The sequence below is a fragment of the Eschrichtius robustus genome, chromosome 19, assembly GCF_028021215.1.
Source record: "Eschrichtius robustus isolate mEscRob2 chromosome 19, mEscRob2.pri, whole genome shotgun sequence".
Taxonomy (NCBI): domain Eukaryota; kingdom Metazoa; phylum Chordata; class Mammalia; order Artiodactyla; family Eschrichtiidae; genus Eschrichtius; species Eschrichtius robustus.
Window position 1 is genome coordinate 62,128,880 of NC_090842.1, and position 19,484 is coordinate 62,148,363.

Below are 19,484 nucleotides of genomic sequence, written 5' to 3' on the forward strand. Positions count from 1 at the left end.
GGGCACTAGCAGTGGACAGGACCCGCACGGGTTGGGAAGGAAGGAAATGGAACTGGCCGGACCCCGCCTGGAGCAGCGCCCTGCGCCCCTCGCTATGGGGGCACCTCGAGCCGGGGGGGATTTGGTCCCTCAAATCTCACCCAGCCTGGGAGCAAGGGGATGGGGTCTCGGAGCCCACTGGACTTTTTTTTTAAACCCGACAAGGGCTTTTTAACGTCACCAGATGGGGCAGGAGGTGGTGGGGTCACGCCACGCCCGCGTCCCTCCCCCACGCCTGGGGCCGTGGCCCCCACATCACTGTGCAGCTCCCCGGCCCCAGCCACGCCTCCGGGGAAGCCCGTTTTTAACCTTTCATCCATCGGGACTCAAAACTGTGAGACGCGTTCGCCAAACTGTGACCCCAGACCTTGGCCCCCGCCACACAGAAACCCCTGACCCCAGACTGTGACTTCCGACCCCTAAAAATGGTCATCCGACCCCAGACTGTGACCCCTGACCCCAAACTGTGACCCGAGCCCCAGACCGTGCCCCGACCAGACTCTGCCCCTCGACGTCAAACCGTGACACCCCCTTCTCCTTTTCCACCCGCGGTAGCTTTCCCCTCTTTCGACCTAGCACACGCCCCCAACGGAAGCCCCGCCTCCACTGCCCCAGCGTTGATCCCAACCTCCATCAGGCCAAAACTTCCCACCCTGTCGCACCTCACTACCAGCCCCAGGTGCCACTAATCACATGCTCTCCAAATCCAACCCTTATTTGTGACCTTTCAGTGAAGACCCAGCAGACCCTCAAAAGCCTCCTCTTCCCAGATCTCCAGCCGGGTCTGGAGCTGGGTTGTGGAAGAGAGGGGTCTGGGAGTCCACACTCATCACCAAGCTCCCTTCCCACTCTCCTGTCCCGTACTGCAGTGTTTGGAATAAACCATGTTTTTATGCCTCCTCAAGCCTAGTGTGAGCTCCGTGTCTGTCTCTTAGTCCCCCTCAAGCTTCTCTGGAGGAAATAAAAACAGAAAAGTCCCATAGAGGAAGAGGGGGCAGAAAGAGAATTCCGGCAAGAACAGAGACCCTGGAGGGATGTGGGAGGTAAAGACTCAAAGAGGCGGTGAGAAAAGACCCTAAGAAGAGAAGGGCTGAGAAGGGGTTGGGGTGGAAGGAGAAGGGGGACAGAGAACTCAAGAAAGATCTGGGATCAAAACTTTTCTAGGATCAAGTCTAGGGTCCCATTCCTATGGCAACAGGTAATGAGGCTTGCTAGGTTCTGAATATCCTGTTCATGCAAGCGAGGAGAGTGTCTGTTATACCCCAGTCAATCCACGTATCTTGAATTCCGTTAATCTCACCAACGAGAACCTATTTCTAACATTTCATTATGCCAATTAGCCAAACCTCTGGTGCTGATGGGCAATAAAAAGAGCGGAAGCACTAGTAATAGCTGCCTCCAGAGGGTGGACTTTCTGATTAAGTGCTTGCTGACCAGAGCTGCAAGGTGAACGCCTGGTTAGGCAACTGACTGCCCCTAGAGGGTAGATTCAACCAGCTAATTTACACATATCCTGTCTACACTTAACCATTTTGAAGTAAATTAAAGCCTTCATAACAAGGAGGGGAGAAGAAACCGGCTTTATGGGTCCTCAGGGAGCAGAAACCTAGTCTCCTTGCCAGTAAGGGCTCTTATTTGCATACACGAATAATTAATTAAGTGGAAAGAAGGGACTGGGAGTCAAAGGTGGAAGGGAGAGTCGGAGCTTGGAGCTCCTCTAGTTGATGGGGAAAACAGGCCTCCTGCAGAACTACAACTCCCAGGAGGCCTTGCCGCTGCTCTGCGGCAGAGCGCCCCAAAGTCATGGAGAGGGTACGGTTTCCCCGGATCTGCAGGCCTCGCTAGCCAGGCCACTCTCCTTCACCCCTCTCCCCATTGCCCTCTCTAATTGGTGAACGAGGAGGTTTCCAAGGTAACCGCGCAGTAGGGAGGATCCTCACAAGAAGGGAAGCGAGACCCGGAAGTGACGCTCTTACCTCGCGCCGGCGGCGGGAGGCGCCAAAGATGGCTGCGCGCAAGGGTCGGCGGCGCACGTGTGAAACCGGGGAGCCTATGGACGCCGAGTCCCACGACGCAGGGTCCAAGGGCCCGGCCCAGGTCTACCTACCCGGCCGGGGACCCCCGCTGCGCGAAGGAGAGGAGCTGGTCATGGACGAGGAGGCCTACGTGCTGTACCACCGAGCACAGACTGGTAGGCCTGGGCACCCGGACTCCTGCGCCCTGAGGAAGGAGGGGACTGGAATCCTGGGTCCTGAGGGGGGGAGTTGGTCCTGAGCCTTTAACTTAAGAGGCACTCTGAAAGAGAAGATTGGGGTGTAAGAGGGTTGACATCACGCTCAAGAGGACTGAGATTCCTCTGCCCCATCCTAATTTTCCAACTTCTCCGTCCATCCCCAGGCGCCCCCTGTCTCAGCTTCGACATAGTCCGGGATCAGCTGGGAGACAACCGGACCGAGCTTCCTCTTACACTTTATCTGTGTGCTGGGACCCAGGCCGAGAGCGCCCAAAGCAACAGGTGAGTAAGAACTGACGTTTTCCCAGGACCAGGGACCTAAGCCACCAGCTCCCTCTTCCTCGGGACCTAGAAGTCGGGGTTTCCAGCCTCCTCCCACCCTCCTTACTAAGGATCCTGGCACCCGGTGCCTCATTCATGCCACACCTCCCCCAGATTGATGATACTTCGGATGCACAATCTGCATGGGACAAAGCCCCCGCCATCTGAGAGCAGTGACGAGGAGGAGGAGGAGGATGAAGAGGATGAAGAAGAGCGGAAGCCTCAGCTGGAGCTGGCGATGGTGCCCCATTATGGCGGCATCAACAGAGTTCGGGTAAATACAGCACCAGCAGCCTGCCCTGCGTTCTCTGGAGCACACCCCCCCCCCCCCCCGCACCCATGCCCTTCAGCTTTTAGAAGAGCACCTGGCACGTAGTTTTATATATTATGGTAATTGTCAGTATGTGCTAGATGCTATAGAGTTGGTTTTTTTTTCAGCAAGCATCATTTGTACCAAATTGATTATTTATTTATTTACTTATTTATTTGGCTGTGTTGGGTCTTAGTTGTGGCACACGGGATCCTTCACTGTGGTGTGAGGGCCTCTCTAGTTGTGGCGGGGGCTGTAGAGCACACGGGCTCAGTAGTTGCGGCAGGCGGGCTCTCTAGTTGAGGTGCGTGGGCTCTGTAGAGCAAGCGTGGGGGCTTAGTTGCCCCACGGCATGGGGATCTTAGTTCCCCAACCAGGGATCGAACCTGCGTCCCCTGCATTGGAAGGCGGATTCTTTTTTTTTTTTTTTTAACAAGTCTGTACTGCGCGGATCTCCCTTTTTTTTTTTTTTTTTAGAAATTCACGTTCTTTTATTTATTTATTTATTTATTTATGACTGTGTTGCGTCTTCGTTTCTGTGCGAGGGCTTTCTCTAGTTGCGGCAAGTGGGGACCACTCTTCATCGCGGTGCGCGGGCCTCTCACCATCGCGGCCTCTCTTGTTGTGGAGCACAGGCTCCAGACGCGCAGGCTCAGTAATTGTGGCTCACGGGCCCAGTTGCTCCGTGGCATGTGGGATCTTCCCAGACCAGGGCTCGAACCCGTGTCCCCTGCATTGGCAGGCAGATTCTCAACCACTGCGCCACCAGGGAAGCCCCCGGATTCTTAATAGAGGGATATTTTTTAATGTTCTTTCCTCTCCTGTAAAACGGTGAGAGTCACAAAGCTTACCTGATGGGGCCGGTGTGAGGATAAACTGAAATGACATAAAGCGTTATTTCAATAACTGGAAGTTTTTCAGGTGTCTAGAAACAGCGCTTGGCTGTAACTTGAGATATGTGTTTTCTCTTACTGCTCAGGGACTCTTGTGGGCTGGGGGGTTACTTTTGTGCTTCAGAGTTACAACCCCTTCTAATCAGGTTAATGTGAGAATTAAATGAGTTGCTGTGTGTATAGTACTTGGAGCAGTGCTTGCCTCATAGTTCTTGAGAAGTATTTCCATTAAAGTATTACCATGTCTCGGGTACTGTTTTAGACTGTGGGGAGTTAACAGGGTGCGAAAGGTCTCTGGCTCCTTGAAACTTACATACCAGTGGGAAAGGGAACAAGAAGAAACTAAGCATATGTGTATATGTCCAAAGATGCTAAGTGTTGTGGAGAAAAATGAAACAAGGTGAGGGAGTTAGGGTCTTTTGGAGTGGGGTTGCCTCTTTAAATATTGTGGTCAAGGAAGCATTCACTGATAAGGTGCCATTTGAACAGAGACCCGCAGGAAATGAGGGAGTGAGGCAAGGGTATCTGTGGGAAGAGGTTTGCGGGCAAGGAAATAACAAGTGCAAAGGCCCTGGGGCAAACTGAGGAGTTCTGAGGGAAGCTGGGGAGAACAGTGCTGAATGGATGAGGGGGAGAGTGACACAGTGTGGCAGGTGGGCACGGAGGAGACATTGTTTAGGGCCTTGTAGGCCAGTGTAAGGACTCGGCTTTTACTTGGGGAGAAATTGGGAGCTGTTGGAGGGTTTAGAACGAAAGATGGCTGGGATCTGACTTGTGTTTTAAAGGGATCCCTCTTACTGCTGTACTGAGAATAGACTGCAGGGAGGCAAGGGCAGAAGGACAGTCTGTGAGGAGGCCAGTACAGGAATGCAGAGAAGGGTGACTTCGGTAGTAACACGAGTGACGGCAGCAGAGGTACTGAGAGAGGATTGGAAGTGTGGCATTTTGGGTGGAGCCAGCATAGGTGGTGGGTGTGAGGAAGGAGAGACAAGTGGGGAATGAGTCCTGCGGTTTGGGGCCCAAGGTGGGACCTCCAGGGAAGAGTAGGTGGCAGTGGGCAATTAGGAACTTGGCTTTGGCCTTGTGATGTCTAAACAGTCAGTTCGATGTGAGCCTGGAGTTGAGGAGAGAGGTCAGGGCTAGGGGCTACTGGAAACCTTGAGGCTGAACAGGATCTCCTAGTGAGCAAAGGTACACAGGCAGAGAGATCCGGAGACAGGCCTGTGAGCAGCCTACATTTAGACAGTTACAGGGAACAGGAGCCTGAACACATTCTGGGGGCTGGTGGAATAAAAGCGTCGATTCCTGGGAGTCCGGAAGGAGTTTTGTCCTCCCCCTACCATCATCTCTACCACAGGGTGGGGAGTTGTCCGGGGTACCAGGCTGCTCTTGCAGGCCGTGATTCCATTCCCGCAAAGGTTTCTGGGAGTTGTAGCCCCAGCCCTGGGTCGGGGGCGGGTCTGAGGAGCTGCAGTTCTGGTTCTGGGGGATGCTGGGGGCTGTGGTCGCCACCTGGAGCCTCCTGTCCCTCTCACCTCCGCTCCCCTTCTCCCTCCCCTGCAGGTGTCGTGGCTGGGTGAGGAGCCAGTGGCTGGGGTGTGGTCAGAGAAGGGCCAGGTGGAGGTGTTTGCGCTGCGGCGGCTTCTGCAGGTGGTGGATGACCCCCAGGCCCTAGCGACCTTCCTCCGGGATGAGCAGGCCCGCGTGAAGCCCATCGTCGCCTTCTCTGGCCACATGGGCGAGGGCTTTGCACTCGACTGGTCCCCTCGTGTGCCCGGTGAGTCCCTGGGGTGTGCAGTTAGCCCTGAGGGCTGGGCAGGAGCAGGGTCTACAGCAGGGGTGGGTGCTAAGGTGGGAGTGAGCCGCGGCCGGGTGGGACAGGGTTGTGTCCTGACTCCCCTTTGCAGGGCGCCTGCTGACTGGTGACTGTCAGAAGAACATCCACCTCTGGACGCCTACGGACGGCGGTTCCTGGCACGTGGACCAGCGGCCATTCGTGGGCCACACACGCTCCGTGGAGGACCTGCAGTGGTCTCCAACCGAGGACACGGTGAGGGAGGGCTGGGGGTCTGGACTCCTGGGGTGGGGAGGGGGGCAGGTCCTAATGAGGGGGTCACTAAAAGAGAGGGTAGCCCACCACTGGACCCCGGTCTCCAGAGTGGGGCGGGGGTACACCAGGGTGCCTCAGACTCTGCCTTGTCCAGGTATTTGCCTCTTGTTCAGCTGATGCCTCCATCCGCATCTGGGACATCCGGGCAGCCCCCAGCAAAGCCTGCATGCTCACCACCGCCACCGCCCACGATGGGGATGTCAACGTCATCAGCTGGAGCCGCCGGGAGCCCTTCCTGCTCAGCGGCGGGGATGACGGAGCCCTCAAGGTCTGGGACCTGCGGCAGTTCAAGGTACTGTCCCAGCTGGACACCTGGGGCGGGAGAAGCTCCTGCTACCGGAGGCCACTAGGATTTGTGGCTTTTCCCTCCCGAGATGGTTTATACACCAGAACTGGGAAGGCCCTGTGACTTGGCGTCCAGATGAGGGAACAGGCTCCGTGAGAGGAAGGCTTGGGGCTGCTGTGGGGTCGCTCCCTCTACCATCTGGAGATCTGACACGAGGGACGGGGCTGGGTGGCGGAGACTACGGCTCTCATCTGCCCGCGGGGAGCCATGCGCCGGCCGTGCTGCCCAGGGGCTCAAGGGCTTCAGAAGACGGTCGTTTTTCTTCCCATGGATTTTATAGAATCAGCTGAGAATAGAGCCCAGCTCACTCATTTTGGGAGGGGGAACTGAGGGCCAGAAGGGACAGGAGCAGATAGGATGTGACCACCCAGCTAAGTGTTGACTCTGCAGAGCTGAGAGGGTCTCCAGGCAGGAGAAGTTGCAGCTCCTGGCCTCCCTCTGGACAAAGCCGTGACTTCATACACCTCTGGGCCTTCCCGGGATCGTTTTTTTACTCCTCCCAATGTAATGAGTTCTACAGAATCAGCCCTGGGGAAGCTTCTAGAAATGGATTCCAGCCCCCCAGTCAGGTGCATGGCCAGGTCCCAGGGCCAAAGTGGATTGGCCACTGGAACGTTGGAACCACTTCTCCAAATGAGAGAGACCCCAACCCCCACCAGCACCTTTGCTTTAGTAAAAGTGTCGTTCTTTGCCTCAGCCTCTCTGGAGCCTGGGAGTCATGCCACTGCCCCCTTTAAGGCCTTCTAGAATCAGCGGGCAGAGCACTTGCGGAACCACGCCTTCCTTTTATAGGGAAGGAAACTGAGGCAGGCCCAGGGAGGAGCAAGTGTTGTGGTTTTGTGGCCTGGAGCTGGGAGGGGCTTCTTTGCAGGTGAAACTACAACTCCCAGCAGCCCCTGGGACATCACACCTTTATTACCAGCTGTACTTTGCGCTCTGTCCCTTTCAGAGAACCTGGGTTTGTGGGGGGCACAAGGGGTGGAGCCCTGGTTGAACCCTAAGGCTGGAGAGGGGTGGGGGGTCTCTGCCTGGGTCACCCCAGGCGTCAGGCTGAGGGGCTCAGAGGCCCCGACTCCCATCTTCCCGTAGTCTGGCTCCCCGGTGGCCACCTTCAAGCAGCACGTGGCCCCCGTGACCTCCGTCGAGTGGCACCCCCAGGACAGTGGGGTCTTCGCGGCCTCGGGTGCAGACAACCAGATCACACAGTGGGACCTGGCGGTGGAGCGGGACCCCGAGGCCGGCGACGCGGAGACTGACCCTGCGCTGGCAGACCTCCCCCAGCAGCTGTTGTTCGTGCACCAGGGCGAGACAGCCCTGAAGGAGCTGCACTGGCACCCGCAGTGCCCCGGGCTCCTGGTCAGCACCGCCCAGTCAGGCTTCACCGTCTTCCGCACCATCAGCGTCTGAGGCCGGCCGGGCCGCATCTATCTGGCCCTCCACTTGGGGACTGAAGTTGAAGTTCATTCCCCTGGAAGGGACTCGTTCAGATCTGTTGGCCAGCGCTTCTCCAGAAGGACTTAGTTTGGCCCATTGGCTGCCGTGACGGATTCTGTTTGACTTATTGTTCTTTGAAAGGACTCGGTTTGGTCCGATGCCCCCCTTGCCAAAGGATATGGTTTGATCCGTGGCTCTAAAACTAGGGCTTGGTTTGCTCCCACGACTCCTCCAACCAAAGGACTGGGTTTGACCCATGGCCCTATAAGACCAGTGGGTTTGACTCTGGTGACCCCTCTTGCCCAAAACCTTGGTTTAGCCCAGTGATCCCCCCTCCCCCCCCACCTGTCAGAAGACTCCATTGGCTTTTTCCCAGACGGGCCTGGCGTGGCCTGTGTTGCTGTGGACACTTTGTCAGCTGCAGCACTTGGCGTGACCCTTTGACCTCTCTGCCCCTGGCCTCCCCCAGGGAACCCAAGTGCTTTACAGTGGCTGGACCAAATTCGAGGAGTGGGTTCCTGCAGCAGAATTCGGCCCTTGTCTTCCTGCCAACTGGGTTTGGCCACGACTTCCCAGGGAGAGGCTGCGTGGGGCCTTCTCCCCTCCTCCCAAAGGCAGGCACCGTGCAGCGGGGGAGAGTCGGGGGCTCCTGAGGGGCAATAAAGGACCAGAATGAGGCCTGGAGTGTGTGAGACTCGTCCTTCTGGCCGCTGCCTCATGAGGAGGAGGGAGGACCTGGCACCCGGCTGTCCCTAGGCCACTGGGTCCGACCCCTAGCCAGTTGGGTGCTATCCGGTCCTGCCTTCCCGATGTCTTGTTCCGTCTGGAACTCACTCTGGGTCTCCGGGGGGGATCTCAGGTGTGCCTCCCAACCTTTTAAGGCTTCACCTCAGGCTTAACCGGGGAGCCCCCCGTGTCTCTTGTCTTTCCACCACTGCCCGCATGATCGCTTTCTCAGCATCGCTTTGCTCCCTCATCTGTGTCCGCATCTCCCGGCCCCCAAGCTCTGTCTCCATGCCCCCTCCCGCTGTGTCTTTCCTGTGCCACCGCCTCCTCTCCAGCCTGCTTGGGCCGAGGCCCAGCCGCCCTGCCTGGCCGTCCTCCCTGGCTCCCCCTCTGCGGCTCGGAGCTGGCCCCACCCCCTGCCCCCCCTCAGGCCAGGCCTCTGATCCTCCTGTGGACACAGAGGTCGGGCGCCCGGCACAAGGCCCCTGGGGCCGAGGACAGGCTGCAGCGCCTCAGCACCCACAGAGGCCTCGCGTCGGCCCGAACAGAGGAGCCCCCGGCAGAGGGCATGGGGGTGGGCTGCCCCACCAGGTACGTGTCTCTGCGCGGAGCCCCAGGGCAGGGGTCCTGGCTCGGAGAGCCTTCCCCCCCTCCCCCCAACCTTCCTTGCTCGGGGGTCTGCCCCGGCACCTGCACCCACTCCTCGCCGTTCCCCGCTCAGTGACACATTCCAGCCCCAGAGCGATCTCCCCCGCCCAGCTTCACTCCCCCCAGCTCAGAGCCCACCTCCGTTTTCTGTCTGTTGTCTTGTCCCATCTCTGTCCCCCATCTGGTTCTGTCACCACAGCTCCCGTCTTTCCACTGACTAAGATGTGATCTCCACTTCTCTTTGCTCGGTTGCTGCTAGTCTGCTTCTTTTCTGTCCCCCTCTCTCTCCGGGCCTCTGTCCCCTCTGGATTCTTGTGACCCCCGGGGGGGGGTCTCTGTCCTTCCCTCCATCTCAGGCCTGCCACTCCACACTCCCCCTCCCTGCCCGTCTCTGAGCCTCTGTACCCTCGTCTTTCTTCAGTCTCCACACCACATCCCCTCCTGTCGATCTCTGCCCTCCAACCTGCTGCCCAGACCCCCCTAGTGAGCGGGGGGGGGGGGGGCCTTGTGAGGGGACAGCCCAGGGTCTCAGGGAACGTGTGAAAGCGCTTCTGGGCAGAGGGGGCGCGGCACCTGGGGCGGGGCTTCTCAGCCTCAGATTAGACAGTGACTTTGACGTGAAGTTGATGCACCTTAAGCCCCGTGTCGCCTTTATATGGAAACATTAAGCTGCTCTCCCAGGTCAGGGGGAGGTGGGGGGGAGGGCTTCAGGCTCTGGATCCTCTCTGCTGGGGTCCTGCCGTTGCTGGTGGGAGGTGTGTGTGCCCTGAGGCCGAGTCCCATGTGCTGCCTCTGAACTGGACTGTGTTGGATGCAGACGGGACCCCCGGAGGTGAAGGCCCCTCCTGTCTGCTTTATGAAATGGACAAGATCACATCTGCCTCACGGGGCTGAGGGTGGCACAGGAGGATTTAGGAAAGCAGAGTCCTGGGCTGGAAAGGCTCAGGACCCAAACCAGCAGCCCACCCCTGGCACTCCGTGGGTCTGGCCAGGTCTCAGCCCACTCCCCAACCTGTGAACCGGAGTGATGATCTTGACCTCCCAGCATCCTGAGCAGCCAAGGTGAGCGGCGGGGTCTGGTGGAGTGCAGTGGGCGGGCTGTAGACATCTGGTGAGCTTGGCAAGGCCTGGGACATCGGTGCTCAGGAAATAGGAGCGTGCGATTAGGTTGTCTGTGGTCCGGTCTGTCACTCAGGCTTTGGCACCAAGAAGGCTGGATGGGAGTTCAGAGTTTGCTGTTCCTTGGCTGAGGGACCTGGGGCAAGGGATGGACCTCAGCGCCTCAGTTTGCTTTACTGTGAGAAGCAAAGTCCCCACATCCAAGGGTTGTGGTCAAAGATGGGTGACTGGGTGTGAGGAGGCCCCGCCGGTCCCCCACGGCCCCTCCCCCATCATGTCATCAGGTGGCCCCTGAGAGGAGACTAGTGCATAGTGGGGACTTCCAGGCAGGAGAGGGCTGCAAATGTCGAGGTCAGAGCCTGGATCCTGACCTCAGACCTGCCCCCTTCAGCGACGAGTCTCGGTTTCCCCTTTTTGGAAGAACAATCTCTAATGCCCAGAATAGTTGAGGCTGAAAAAAAGAGAGTTGGGGCACATCGTGGGCGCTGAACACAGCCAGGCGCGGTCCACTCTGATGTGAGCCTCAGCTTTGCCTCTGCAGAATGCGCCTAAGAAAATCCCACGTGGCGGAGCTGTCTAGGTGGTCACAGACAGCAGGTGCAGAGCTCTGGGGGCGGGGGGCGGGGCAGGGGAGTGGGTACCTGTCGATGTTGAACTTGACATCAACTAACAACTCACTCTTCTTGGAGTGAGTGCCCCCAGCCCTGCTAAGAAGCCCATGAGGATCCCCAGAGCCTGGCACAGGGGGCTCATAGTACCTAGGTGCTTGGTAGGTATTGATGGAACTGATGTGCAAAAACATTTAACCCCTAGCCCAGACAGGTCCCGGAAGTCCCTCCACCACAGGGCCAGATGTTAACCCTGCAGCTGCTGGAGGGCAATGAGGTCTGCAGGTCCATGCCTGGCCCCTTCCCTTTTCCTCTCCCTCCCCCTAGTTCAGCTGCTAAGATTCCCTCCATTTCTCAGATGAGGGAACTGAGGCTCAGAAAGGGATATGACTTGCCACCAGCCATATAGCTAGTAAGTGCCCGAGCTGGGATTCAACCTACAACTGCCTGATTCAAAAGCCCGAGTTCTTTCTTCTGGATTCCTCTTCCTTTCAAGGTATGTGTTGTTGTTTTCTTGAATCCCCATTCCACAGATGAGCAAACTGAGGCTCCAGAAAATGAAGCCAGTGGTCCCAAGGCACACAGTGGGTCAGCAACTGAGCCAAGATTGGGCCCTGGGTCTATATGACTGAAAGACCCTTCCTGACCTTGATGAAATCCAATTTCCCCATTTTACAGCTGAAGAAACTGAGGTTTAGAAAGGTTTCCCCATGATCTGAGAGTCAGGGCCAAGCCTGGGTTTTATGGTGTTTTTGTTTTTTGTAACAGCTTCATTGAAATATAACCCACATCCCATACAATTCACACATTAAAGTGTACACTTCAGTGTTTTTTGGTATATTCAGAGTTGTGCAACCATCACCACAATCAATTTTAGAACATTTTCATCACCCCACTAAGAAACCCCATTCCTCTGGCTATCGCTCCCCCATCCCCCCATCTCCCCAGTCCTGGGCACCACTAGTCTTATTTCTCAGTTTACAGATTTGCCCATTTTGGATATTTCATATAAATGGAATTACACAATATATGGTCTTTAGTGATTGGCTTCTTTCACTTCGCATGTGTTTTCAAGTTTCATCCATGTTGTAGCATCTATCATGTCATTTTTTTTTAAATTATGGGTAGTATTCCACTGTGTGGATAGACCACATTTTATTTATTCATTCATCAATCGATGGACGTTTTGGGGGTGTTTCCATCTTTTGGCTATTGTGAATAATACTGCTATGAGTATCTGTGAACAGTTTGTGTGGACACTTTGTTGTTTTGGTTTTTATTCTTAATTTTTGGCTGCACTGCACGGCATGCAGGATCCTAGTTCCCCGACCAGGGATCGAACTTGAGCCCCCTGCAGTGGATGCACAGAGTCCCAACCACTGGACCGCCAGGGAAGTCCCCTGGACACTTAGTTTTAATTCTCTTGGGTAGATACTTAGGCGTGGAATTAGTAACTCTATGTTTAACCATTTAAGGAACTGGCAGACTATTTTCCACACCAGCTGTGTAATTTTACATTCCACCAGTAGCACAGGAAGGTGCCAATTTCTCCACATCTTTGTTAATGCTTTTCTGGCTTTGGTTTTTCTAATTTTTATAGCCATCCTAAGTGGGTATGAAGTGGTATCTCACTGTGGTTTTGATTTGCATTTCCCTGATGGCATAATGTTGTCAATTATCTTTTCCTATACTTATTGACTATTTGTACAGTTGACCCTTGAAAAACATGGAGGTTAGGGGTGCCAACCCTCTGCACAGTAGAAAATATGAGTATAACTTTAGAGTTGGTCCTCTGTATACATGGTTCTGAATCCAAGGATTCAACAAACTGCAGACCATGTAGTACTACTGTAGTACTTATTGAAAAAAATCTGTGTATAAGTGGACCCTTGCAGTTCAAACCCTTGTTGTTCAAGGGTCAACTGTATATGTTTTTGGAGAAATGCCTATTCAGATCCTTTGCCCATTTTAAAATTGGACTGTCTTTTTCTTATTGAGTTATAAGGGCTCTTTATATGTTTTATAAATTTATTTATTTATTTATTTTTGGCTGTGTTGGGTCTTCGTTTCTGTGCGAGAGCTTTCTCTAGTTGCGGCGAGCGGGGGCCACTCTTCATCGCGGTGCGCGGGCCTCTCACTGTCGCGGCCTCTCCCGTTGCGGAGCACAGGCTCCAGACGCGCAGGCTCAGTAGTTGTGGCTCACGGGCTTAGTTGCTCCACGGCATGTGGGATCTTCCCAGACCAGGGCTTGAACCCGTGTCCCCTGCATTGGCAGGCAGATTCTTAACCACTGCACCACCAGGGAAGCCCTCTTTATATGTTTTAGCTACAAATTTCTTAGATACGATTTGCAACTATTTTTTCCCATTAGTGGGTTGTCTTTTCACTTTCATCTTAGTGTCCTTGGAAGCACAAGAGTTTTTAATTTTGATGAAGTTCAAGTTATCTTTTTTTTTTTCCCTTCTGTTGCTTGTGCCTTCTGAGCTTTTGAACTATAGGTGACCTCAGAGCCCAGGCTCATCTCTCCCAGCTGGAGTCACAGCAGCAGTTACCACTTAGTCTTTTTTTTTTTTTTTTAATTTTTAAAATTTTTATTGCAGTATAGTTGATTTACAATATTGTGTTAGTTTCAGGTGTACAGCTGTGATTCAGTTATATATGTATACTTTTTCAGATTCTTTTCCATTGTAGATTATTACAAGATATTGAATATAGTTCCATGTGCTATATAGTAGGTCCTTGTTGTTTATCTCTTTTATATTTAGTAGTGTGTATCTGTTAATCCCAAACTCCTGTTTTATCCACTACCCCCCCACCCGCCCCTTTCCCCTTTGGTAGCCATAAGTTTGTTTTCTTTGTGACCGCTTAGTCTTTATTTTATGAGCATGGACTCCGGAGCTGGACTGCTAGCACTCAAATCCCAGCTTAGTTCTGTACCTCTGTTTCCTCATCTGTAAAATGGGGGTGATAACGTCTACATTGTTGAGGTTCGAATATCTAAATTTATGTAAAGTGCTCACAACAGTGTCTGGCGCTGTATAAATGTCCGCTCTAGTTACTGTAGTGCTTGCTGTAACACAGTACTGATGCTATGGCTATAGTTGTGTTCCTGTTGTTGCTACACAACCATCTCCTATAGTATTACCATCAGTGTTTTTGTTTGGTTTTTTGGCCGCACTGTGCGGCCTGTGGGATCTTAGTTCCTGGACCAGGGATGGAACCTGCGCCCTTGGCAGTGAAGGCGCACGGTCCTAACCACTGGACCGCCAGGGAATTCCCCCACCAGTGTTGTTGATGCTGTACTGTTCTGATTTTCCACCCATTTGCCAGATGAGGCCACTAAGGCCCAGGGAGCATGCTGGCCAATGAGCCCCCCCATTTCCGGCAGCCCTGACGTGGCTGCCCGTTTCTTGTCCCCGCAGGTTTGGGGCGCCCGCCCCCCGCTAGGCCAAGTGGAGGGGGTGTCCCCGCCCAATGGGCCTGGCCAGGGCCCTGCGCCGCCTGAGCGGCGCCCTGGAGTCGGCAAACAATCGGGCGGGAGATGAGGAGCAGGCCGGGCCAGAGCTGTGCCGCAACGGGTGGGCGCCAGCGCAGTCGCCAGTGGGGAGGCGCCGCGGGCGCTTCGTCAAGAAGGACGGGCACTGCAACGTGCGCTTCGTGAACCTGGGCGGCCACGGCGCGCGCTACCTGAGCGACCTGTTCACCACGTGCGTGGACGTGCGCTGGCGCTGGATGTGCCTGCTCTTCTCCTGCTCCTTCCTCGCCTCCTGGCTGCTCTTCGGCCTGGCCTTCTGGCTCATCGCCTCCCTGCACGGTGACCTGGCTGCCCCGCCGCCAACCGCCCCCTGCTTCTCGCAGGTGGCTAGCTTCCTGGCCGCCTTCCTCTTCGCGCTGGAGACGCAGACGTCCATTGGCTACGGCGTGCGCAGCGTCACCGAGGAGTGTCCGGCCGCCGTGGCCGCTGTGGTGCTGCAGTGCATCGCCGGCTGCGTGCTGGACGCCTTTGTCGTGGGCGCCGTCATGGCCAAGATGGCCAAGCCCAAGAAGCGCAACGAGACGCTGATCTTCAGCGAGAACGCCGTCGTGGCGCTGCGTGACCGCCGCCTCTGCCTCATGTGGCGCGTCGGCAACCTGCGCCGCAGCCACCTCGTCGAGGCCCACGTGCGGGCCCAGCTGCTGCAGGTGCGAGACTGTCCCGGCGGACGACCACGCCCCCTGGTGGGCGGGCCCTTTCACGAGTTCGGGGAGTAGGTGTCCTGGGGGATGGTGGGAGTTGTAGGTCTAAGGGACAGGTGTGCGTGGAGCCTGGATGGGATCTGGACTACAATTCCCAGCAGTCTCCCGGGGCAGGGCCCCTTCCGCCCCACTTTGTGCGCTGAGGATGGCTCCCCGAGCTGCTGTAGATGTAAACCCAAGAGAAAGGTCTCTGATCATTTCTTCCTGGAGGCCTAGACTTCAGACAGATTTTGAGACTTATAGAGCTCCCTGTGGCTTGAGGATGGACCCTCTATCGAATTGTGGGAAATCCAGACCTGCGAGGTCCACGCCTGGCCGGTAAAGTCTCTGAACTACAATTCCCAGAAGCCTCTGGGGGCAGGGAAATTGCCCACCTGGGGTGGTCTGAGGAGGCGTTGTAGTTTTGCGGGTGGTGTAAACCACGGCTCAGGTTTACGATTCTCAGCAGATATTGTGGCACAGAGAGAGACCTGTGACTGAGGCCAGACCCCTATGGGCTTGTGGGAGATGTAGGCCCCGAGGATGGGGTGCAACTCAACTCACACCTGCAGAGTCAGGGAACACAATTCTCCATGGCCTCTGGGCAGCATTTGTGAGAGACTTCATTCTCCACCTCAGGGGCCCAGACTCTCCCACCAGCCTCCTGCTCAGAGGAGTACAGGGCAGTGGTTGGGAAACTCTTGAATTTTAGCGTCTCACCAAACAAACAAATAAACAAACAAAAAACCAAAACAAACAAAAACCAACTACAATTCCCATTGACTCCTGGGGCAGCGGCTCCTTCCAGCGCCCTGATGAAGGCGCCTTAGAACTGTGTTTCTAGAATTGTGGTCAAACTGCCCAAGCGAATTCTGGGGCAGCAGCTGCCCTTGCCTTGCAAGTAAAGACACTTAAGAACTCTGGTCTGGGGCTGGACTGGGGTGAGGGGGAGGACAGGGTCGTGGTGGGAACTACAACTCCCAGCAGCCTCTGGGGGCTCTGGGGAGACAGTGGCAAGAGAATGGGTCCCCACCCCACCCCCACCTCTGTCTCCTGCTTGACTGAAACACCAGGGCTCACGACCAGGAGGGACACTGTCTCTCGCAGAAGTCTTTGGGGTGCTGACATGGCCTGGGAGGTGGGTATGGAACCAATGGGTAGATGGGGTGAAACTGCCAATACCTGGCCTGGGGTTAGGCCCCCACCCCACACAGATACACAGACACACAAGGGGATGGAGGTAGTTGGTTTGGGGGTGTGGGTAGATAGCCCAGAGGCCAGCCTGAGGCAGTGGTGAAACATAGGCTGTTGGACCTAGATTGCCATCCTGGTTTATCTTTCTCTGGCCATATATTGAAAGCCATTTTTCTATCCCTCTCCTCCTTCTCCAATTGCTGGTTGGATGTCATTCTTATCTTCTGTTGTCTCTTTAACTCCGTTTCTGTCTTGCTGATTTCTGTGGCTCTATGTGAATATCACTCTGTCCCTCTCTTTTTCTCTCCCCTGTCTTTCTCGGATTTCTTTCCTCAATCTCCCTCTGAGTCTCTGGGCCTCCGTCCTCTCCTCCCTGGACCTCCATCTCCCTCTCTCTGGGTCTCTGTCCTTCTCTCCTTCTGGCTTACCATCCCCCTCTCTCTGGGTCCCTGTTCTCCCCACACCCCAACACCTACTGGTCTCTGCCCTCCTCTTTCTCTGCATCTCTCTCCCCTCCTCTTGCTGTCTCTGTCTCCATTTATCTCTCTGCTCCCTAATGTCTGTCTTTGGCCACTCGCCTTTTGCTACAGCCTCGCGTGACCCCGGAGGGTGAGTACATACCGCTGGACCACCAGGATGTGGACGTGGGCTTTGATGGTGGCACCGATCGCATCTTCCTTGTGTCTCCCATCACCATCGTGCATGAGATCGACTCCGCCAGTCCTCTGTATGAACTAGGACGCGCCGAGCTGGCCCGGGCTGACTTTGAGCTGGTGGTCATTCTCGAGGGCATGGTCGAGGCCACAGCTATGACCACACAGTGTCGCTCTTCCTACCTCCCTGGTGAGCTGCTCTGGGGACATCGTTTTGAGCCGGTCCTCTTCCAGCGTGGCTCCCAGTACGAGGTTGACTATCGCCACTTCCATCGCACTTATGAGGTCCCAGGGACACCCGTCTGCAGCGCCAAGGAGCTGGACGAACAGGCAGAGCGTGCTTCCCACAGCCCCAAGTCTGGCTTCCCCGGCTCTCTGACAGCATTTTGCTATGAGAATGAACTTGCTCTCAGTTGCTGCCAGGAGGAAGAGGAGGAAGAGGAGGAAGAGGAGGGGGATGCGGCAGAGGCAGAAGACAGGGCTGCCAGCCCCCGAGTACTCACACCAACCCTGGCGCTGACCTTGCCCCCATGATACAAGCTGGTACCCCCCTATTTGTACCCCTTTCCCAAAGGTAGCAAGATGGAGAGATTGGGCCCTCTCCTGGGATGAGGGCAGGTGTTTCCTAAGACCAACAGGCTTGCTGGGTAAATTATTAGCTGGTGATGTTCTGCCACGTCTAGTGGACCTACCAATGAACATACTGGACCTTAATTCCTCTGAATTCTGTGCTCCCTCCTGAGACCCCTTTGTCAGCCCAATTCCTGAGTCTCCCCAGAGATAAGGGATCCAGAATTCTGGACCACCCAAGAGGCAAGGACTGGTATTTCTAGATTCCTCTAGGTGGCTGGTTTGGTTTGTTAAGCAGGATCATGAAATGATGGTATAGCCAACCTCCAGGGGAAGAAGTCATCTGTTCTCAAGCAGCAGCAGAGCTGAAGAATTTGTTGGTCTGAACTGACCTAAGATTCAAGGGACTGTTTCTTCTCGACTCAGCCAACCACATAGCAAATCATTTTTTCTAGACGACCTAAGGAGGGAAAGTTATGGAATGCCCCAAGAATTCAAGACTATATTGATTGACCAATGACAAGGAATGTTGACTGCAAATCAGGAAAAGACTTTGCGGTTCCAGAAAACCCCAGTGTTGAGATTCTGTGAATCCAGATTGACCACAGAGGCAAGCACTGGGGATTCTAGAACAGCTTTGACCAGAGAATTGGACTACTCCAGAAACTAAAGAGTTATGTTTCTAGAATGCACAAAACAAATGGAGAGTCTGTGGGTCTAGAAGGACTAAAGTGACAGATTGGGAGTTCTTGATGGGCGATAACTCCAGACCACTGGCTCTAGAACATAGAACCAAGGGGGAGAATCAACGCTCTACATGATCCACAGGCTTTGTGTCTTTTTTAAGTGCCATTCTAGAATGTCCAAAGGAATCAAGATTCTGTGGCTCTAGATCGATCACAGAGTCAGGGAAGGATCGGCAATTCTGATGTCTGAGGTGTGCTGGTTGCAGTTTGCCCAGTGGAGTGGAGACTGTCAATGAGGATAGATGACTTCTTTATGGTTCTGTAATGCCAAAAGGAATCAAGGCTCCAGGGATCCAGAGTTGTCCGTTATCAAAACCCGGACGTTCTAATCAGCTCCTAGAACTTGGCAGTTTGAGGAGGTGGACTCGGTACTTGACGGGCAGCATTGCTGGGCTGACCTAGAAGGTGAGGGCTCGGGTGAGACCCTGTGGGTAACAGGGCTAGTTATTGGGCAAGGGAAGGGAGAGGCCCAAGGCTGGTGAGTCTACAGTGCTCTGGAATCTCTCACCTAGCGATGTGTGTCTATTTCTTAAAGATGTTATACATATGTATATTATATATATATATAATATAAATAAAGATATCTATCTATTTTTTCCTGTGTTCCTACAGTGGGGTTAGAAATTGAGCTTGAGTTAGTGGAATGGAGTGCTTTACAAGGATCCAGGAAGCTTTGCTCTAGACCCCAACTCTGCCTCAACTGACTGTGTGACTTTGAGCAAATCACGCCCTTCTCCTCATCTCAGTTTCCCCATCTGTAAAAACGGGGTATTGGAACTTGAAGTTCTCCAAGGGCCTTTCCACGAGGATGATTCCTCACTTCACTGAGGGTTGGATGGGGGTGAGGGTCCTGGAGATACCCCAGCTCTCCCTGGTTCTGGAATGCCTGGCCTTCTGGGGGCAACAGGGATGGGAGATGCTCTCAGAGGCCAGGTCTGAACCTGGATGTCTGAATGACAGGGCAGGCAAGGGGGAGTGAGGGTTGTGGCTCAGGGCCAGAATCACCTCCTCTCTGGTGCAGCTTGGGGGCAGGGGAAGGAGGAGGTACCTCTGAATGTCAGGGGAATGTATGTGTTTAGGGGGAGACTTGTCCCCCAGATTAGATCATTGGGAGCCCTGTGATGGAATGGTGTGTCTGGGAGTGTGCTTCTGGGGTACATAGAGGTCCTTGGATCTGGCCCCTGCCCATGCTGCTATCTACCTAAGTGCCCAGCAGGCTAGAAGCCAGCCGCAGAAGGAGCCAGTGCCAGGGAGGACACGTTCCCACCGCTGTGTCCCAGGATTGAGGGCAGGCACTCTCATTGCCCATCAGCCTGCCC

At 54.9% G+C, this 19,484-nt stretch overlaps 2 protein-coding genes across 2 annotated transcripts; both read left to right on the forward strand.

Moving 5' to 3' along the window:
* The first annotated feature begins 2,009 nt into the window (after window positions 1-2,009).
* On the forward strand, window positions 2,010-8,364 carry GRWD1 (glutamate rich WD repeat containing 1). Its single transcript, XM_068528973.1, has 7 exons — window positions 2,010-2,230; window positions 2,437-2,554; window positions 2,708-2,867; window positions 5,360-5,573; window positions 5,704-5,846; window positions 6,001-6,198; window positions 7,342-8,364. The coding sequence occupies exons 1-7, from the start codon at window positions 2,044-2,046 to the stop codon at window positions 7,657-7,659; spliced, it is 1,338 nt and encodes a 445-aa protein (XP_068385074.1). The 5' UTR covers window positions 2,010-2,043; the 3' UTR covers window positions 7,660-8,364.
* Window positions 8,365-14,239: 5,875 nt separating this feature from the next.
* KCNJ14 (potassium inwardly rectifying channel subfamily J member 14) lies at window positions 14,240-18,680 on the forward strand. Its single transcript, XM_068528046.1, has 2 exons — window positions 14,240-14,969; window positions 16,787-18,680. Exons 1-2 carry the CDS (start codon window positions 14,262-14,264, stop codon window positions 17,381-17,383), a joined length of 1,305 nt encoding a protein of 434 aa, XP_068384147.1. The 5' UTR covers window positions 14,240-14,261; the 3' UTR covers window positions 17,384-18,680.
* The last annotated feature ends 804 nt before the right edge of the window (window positions 18,681-19,484 follow it).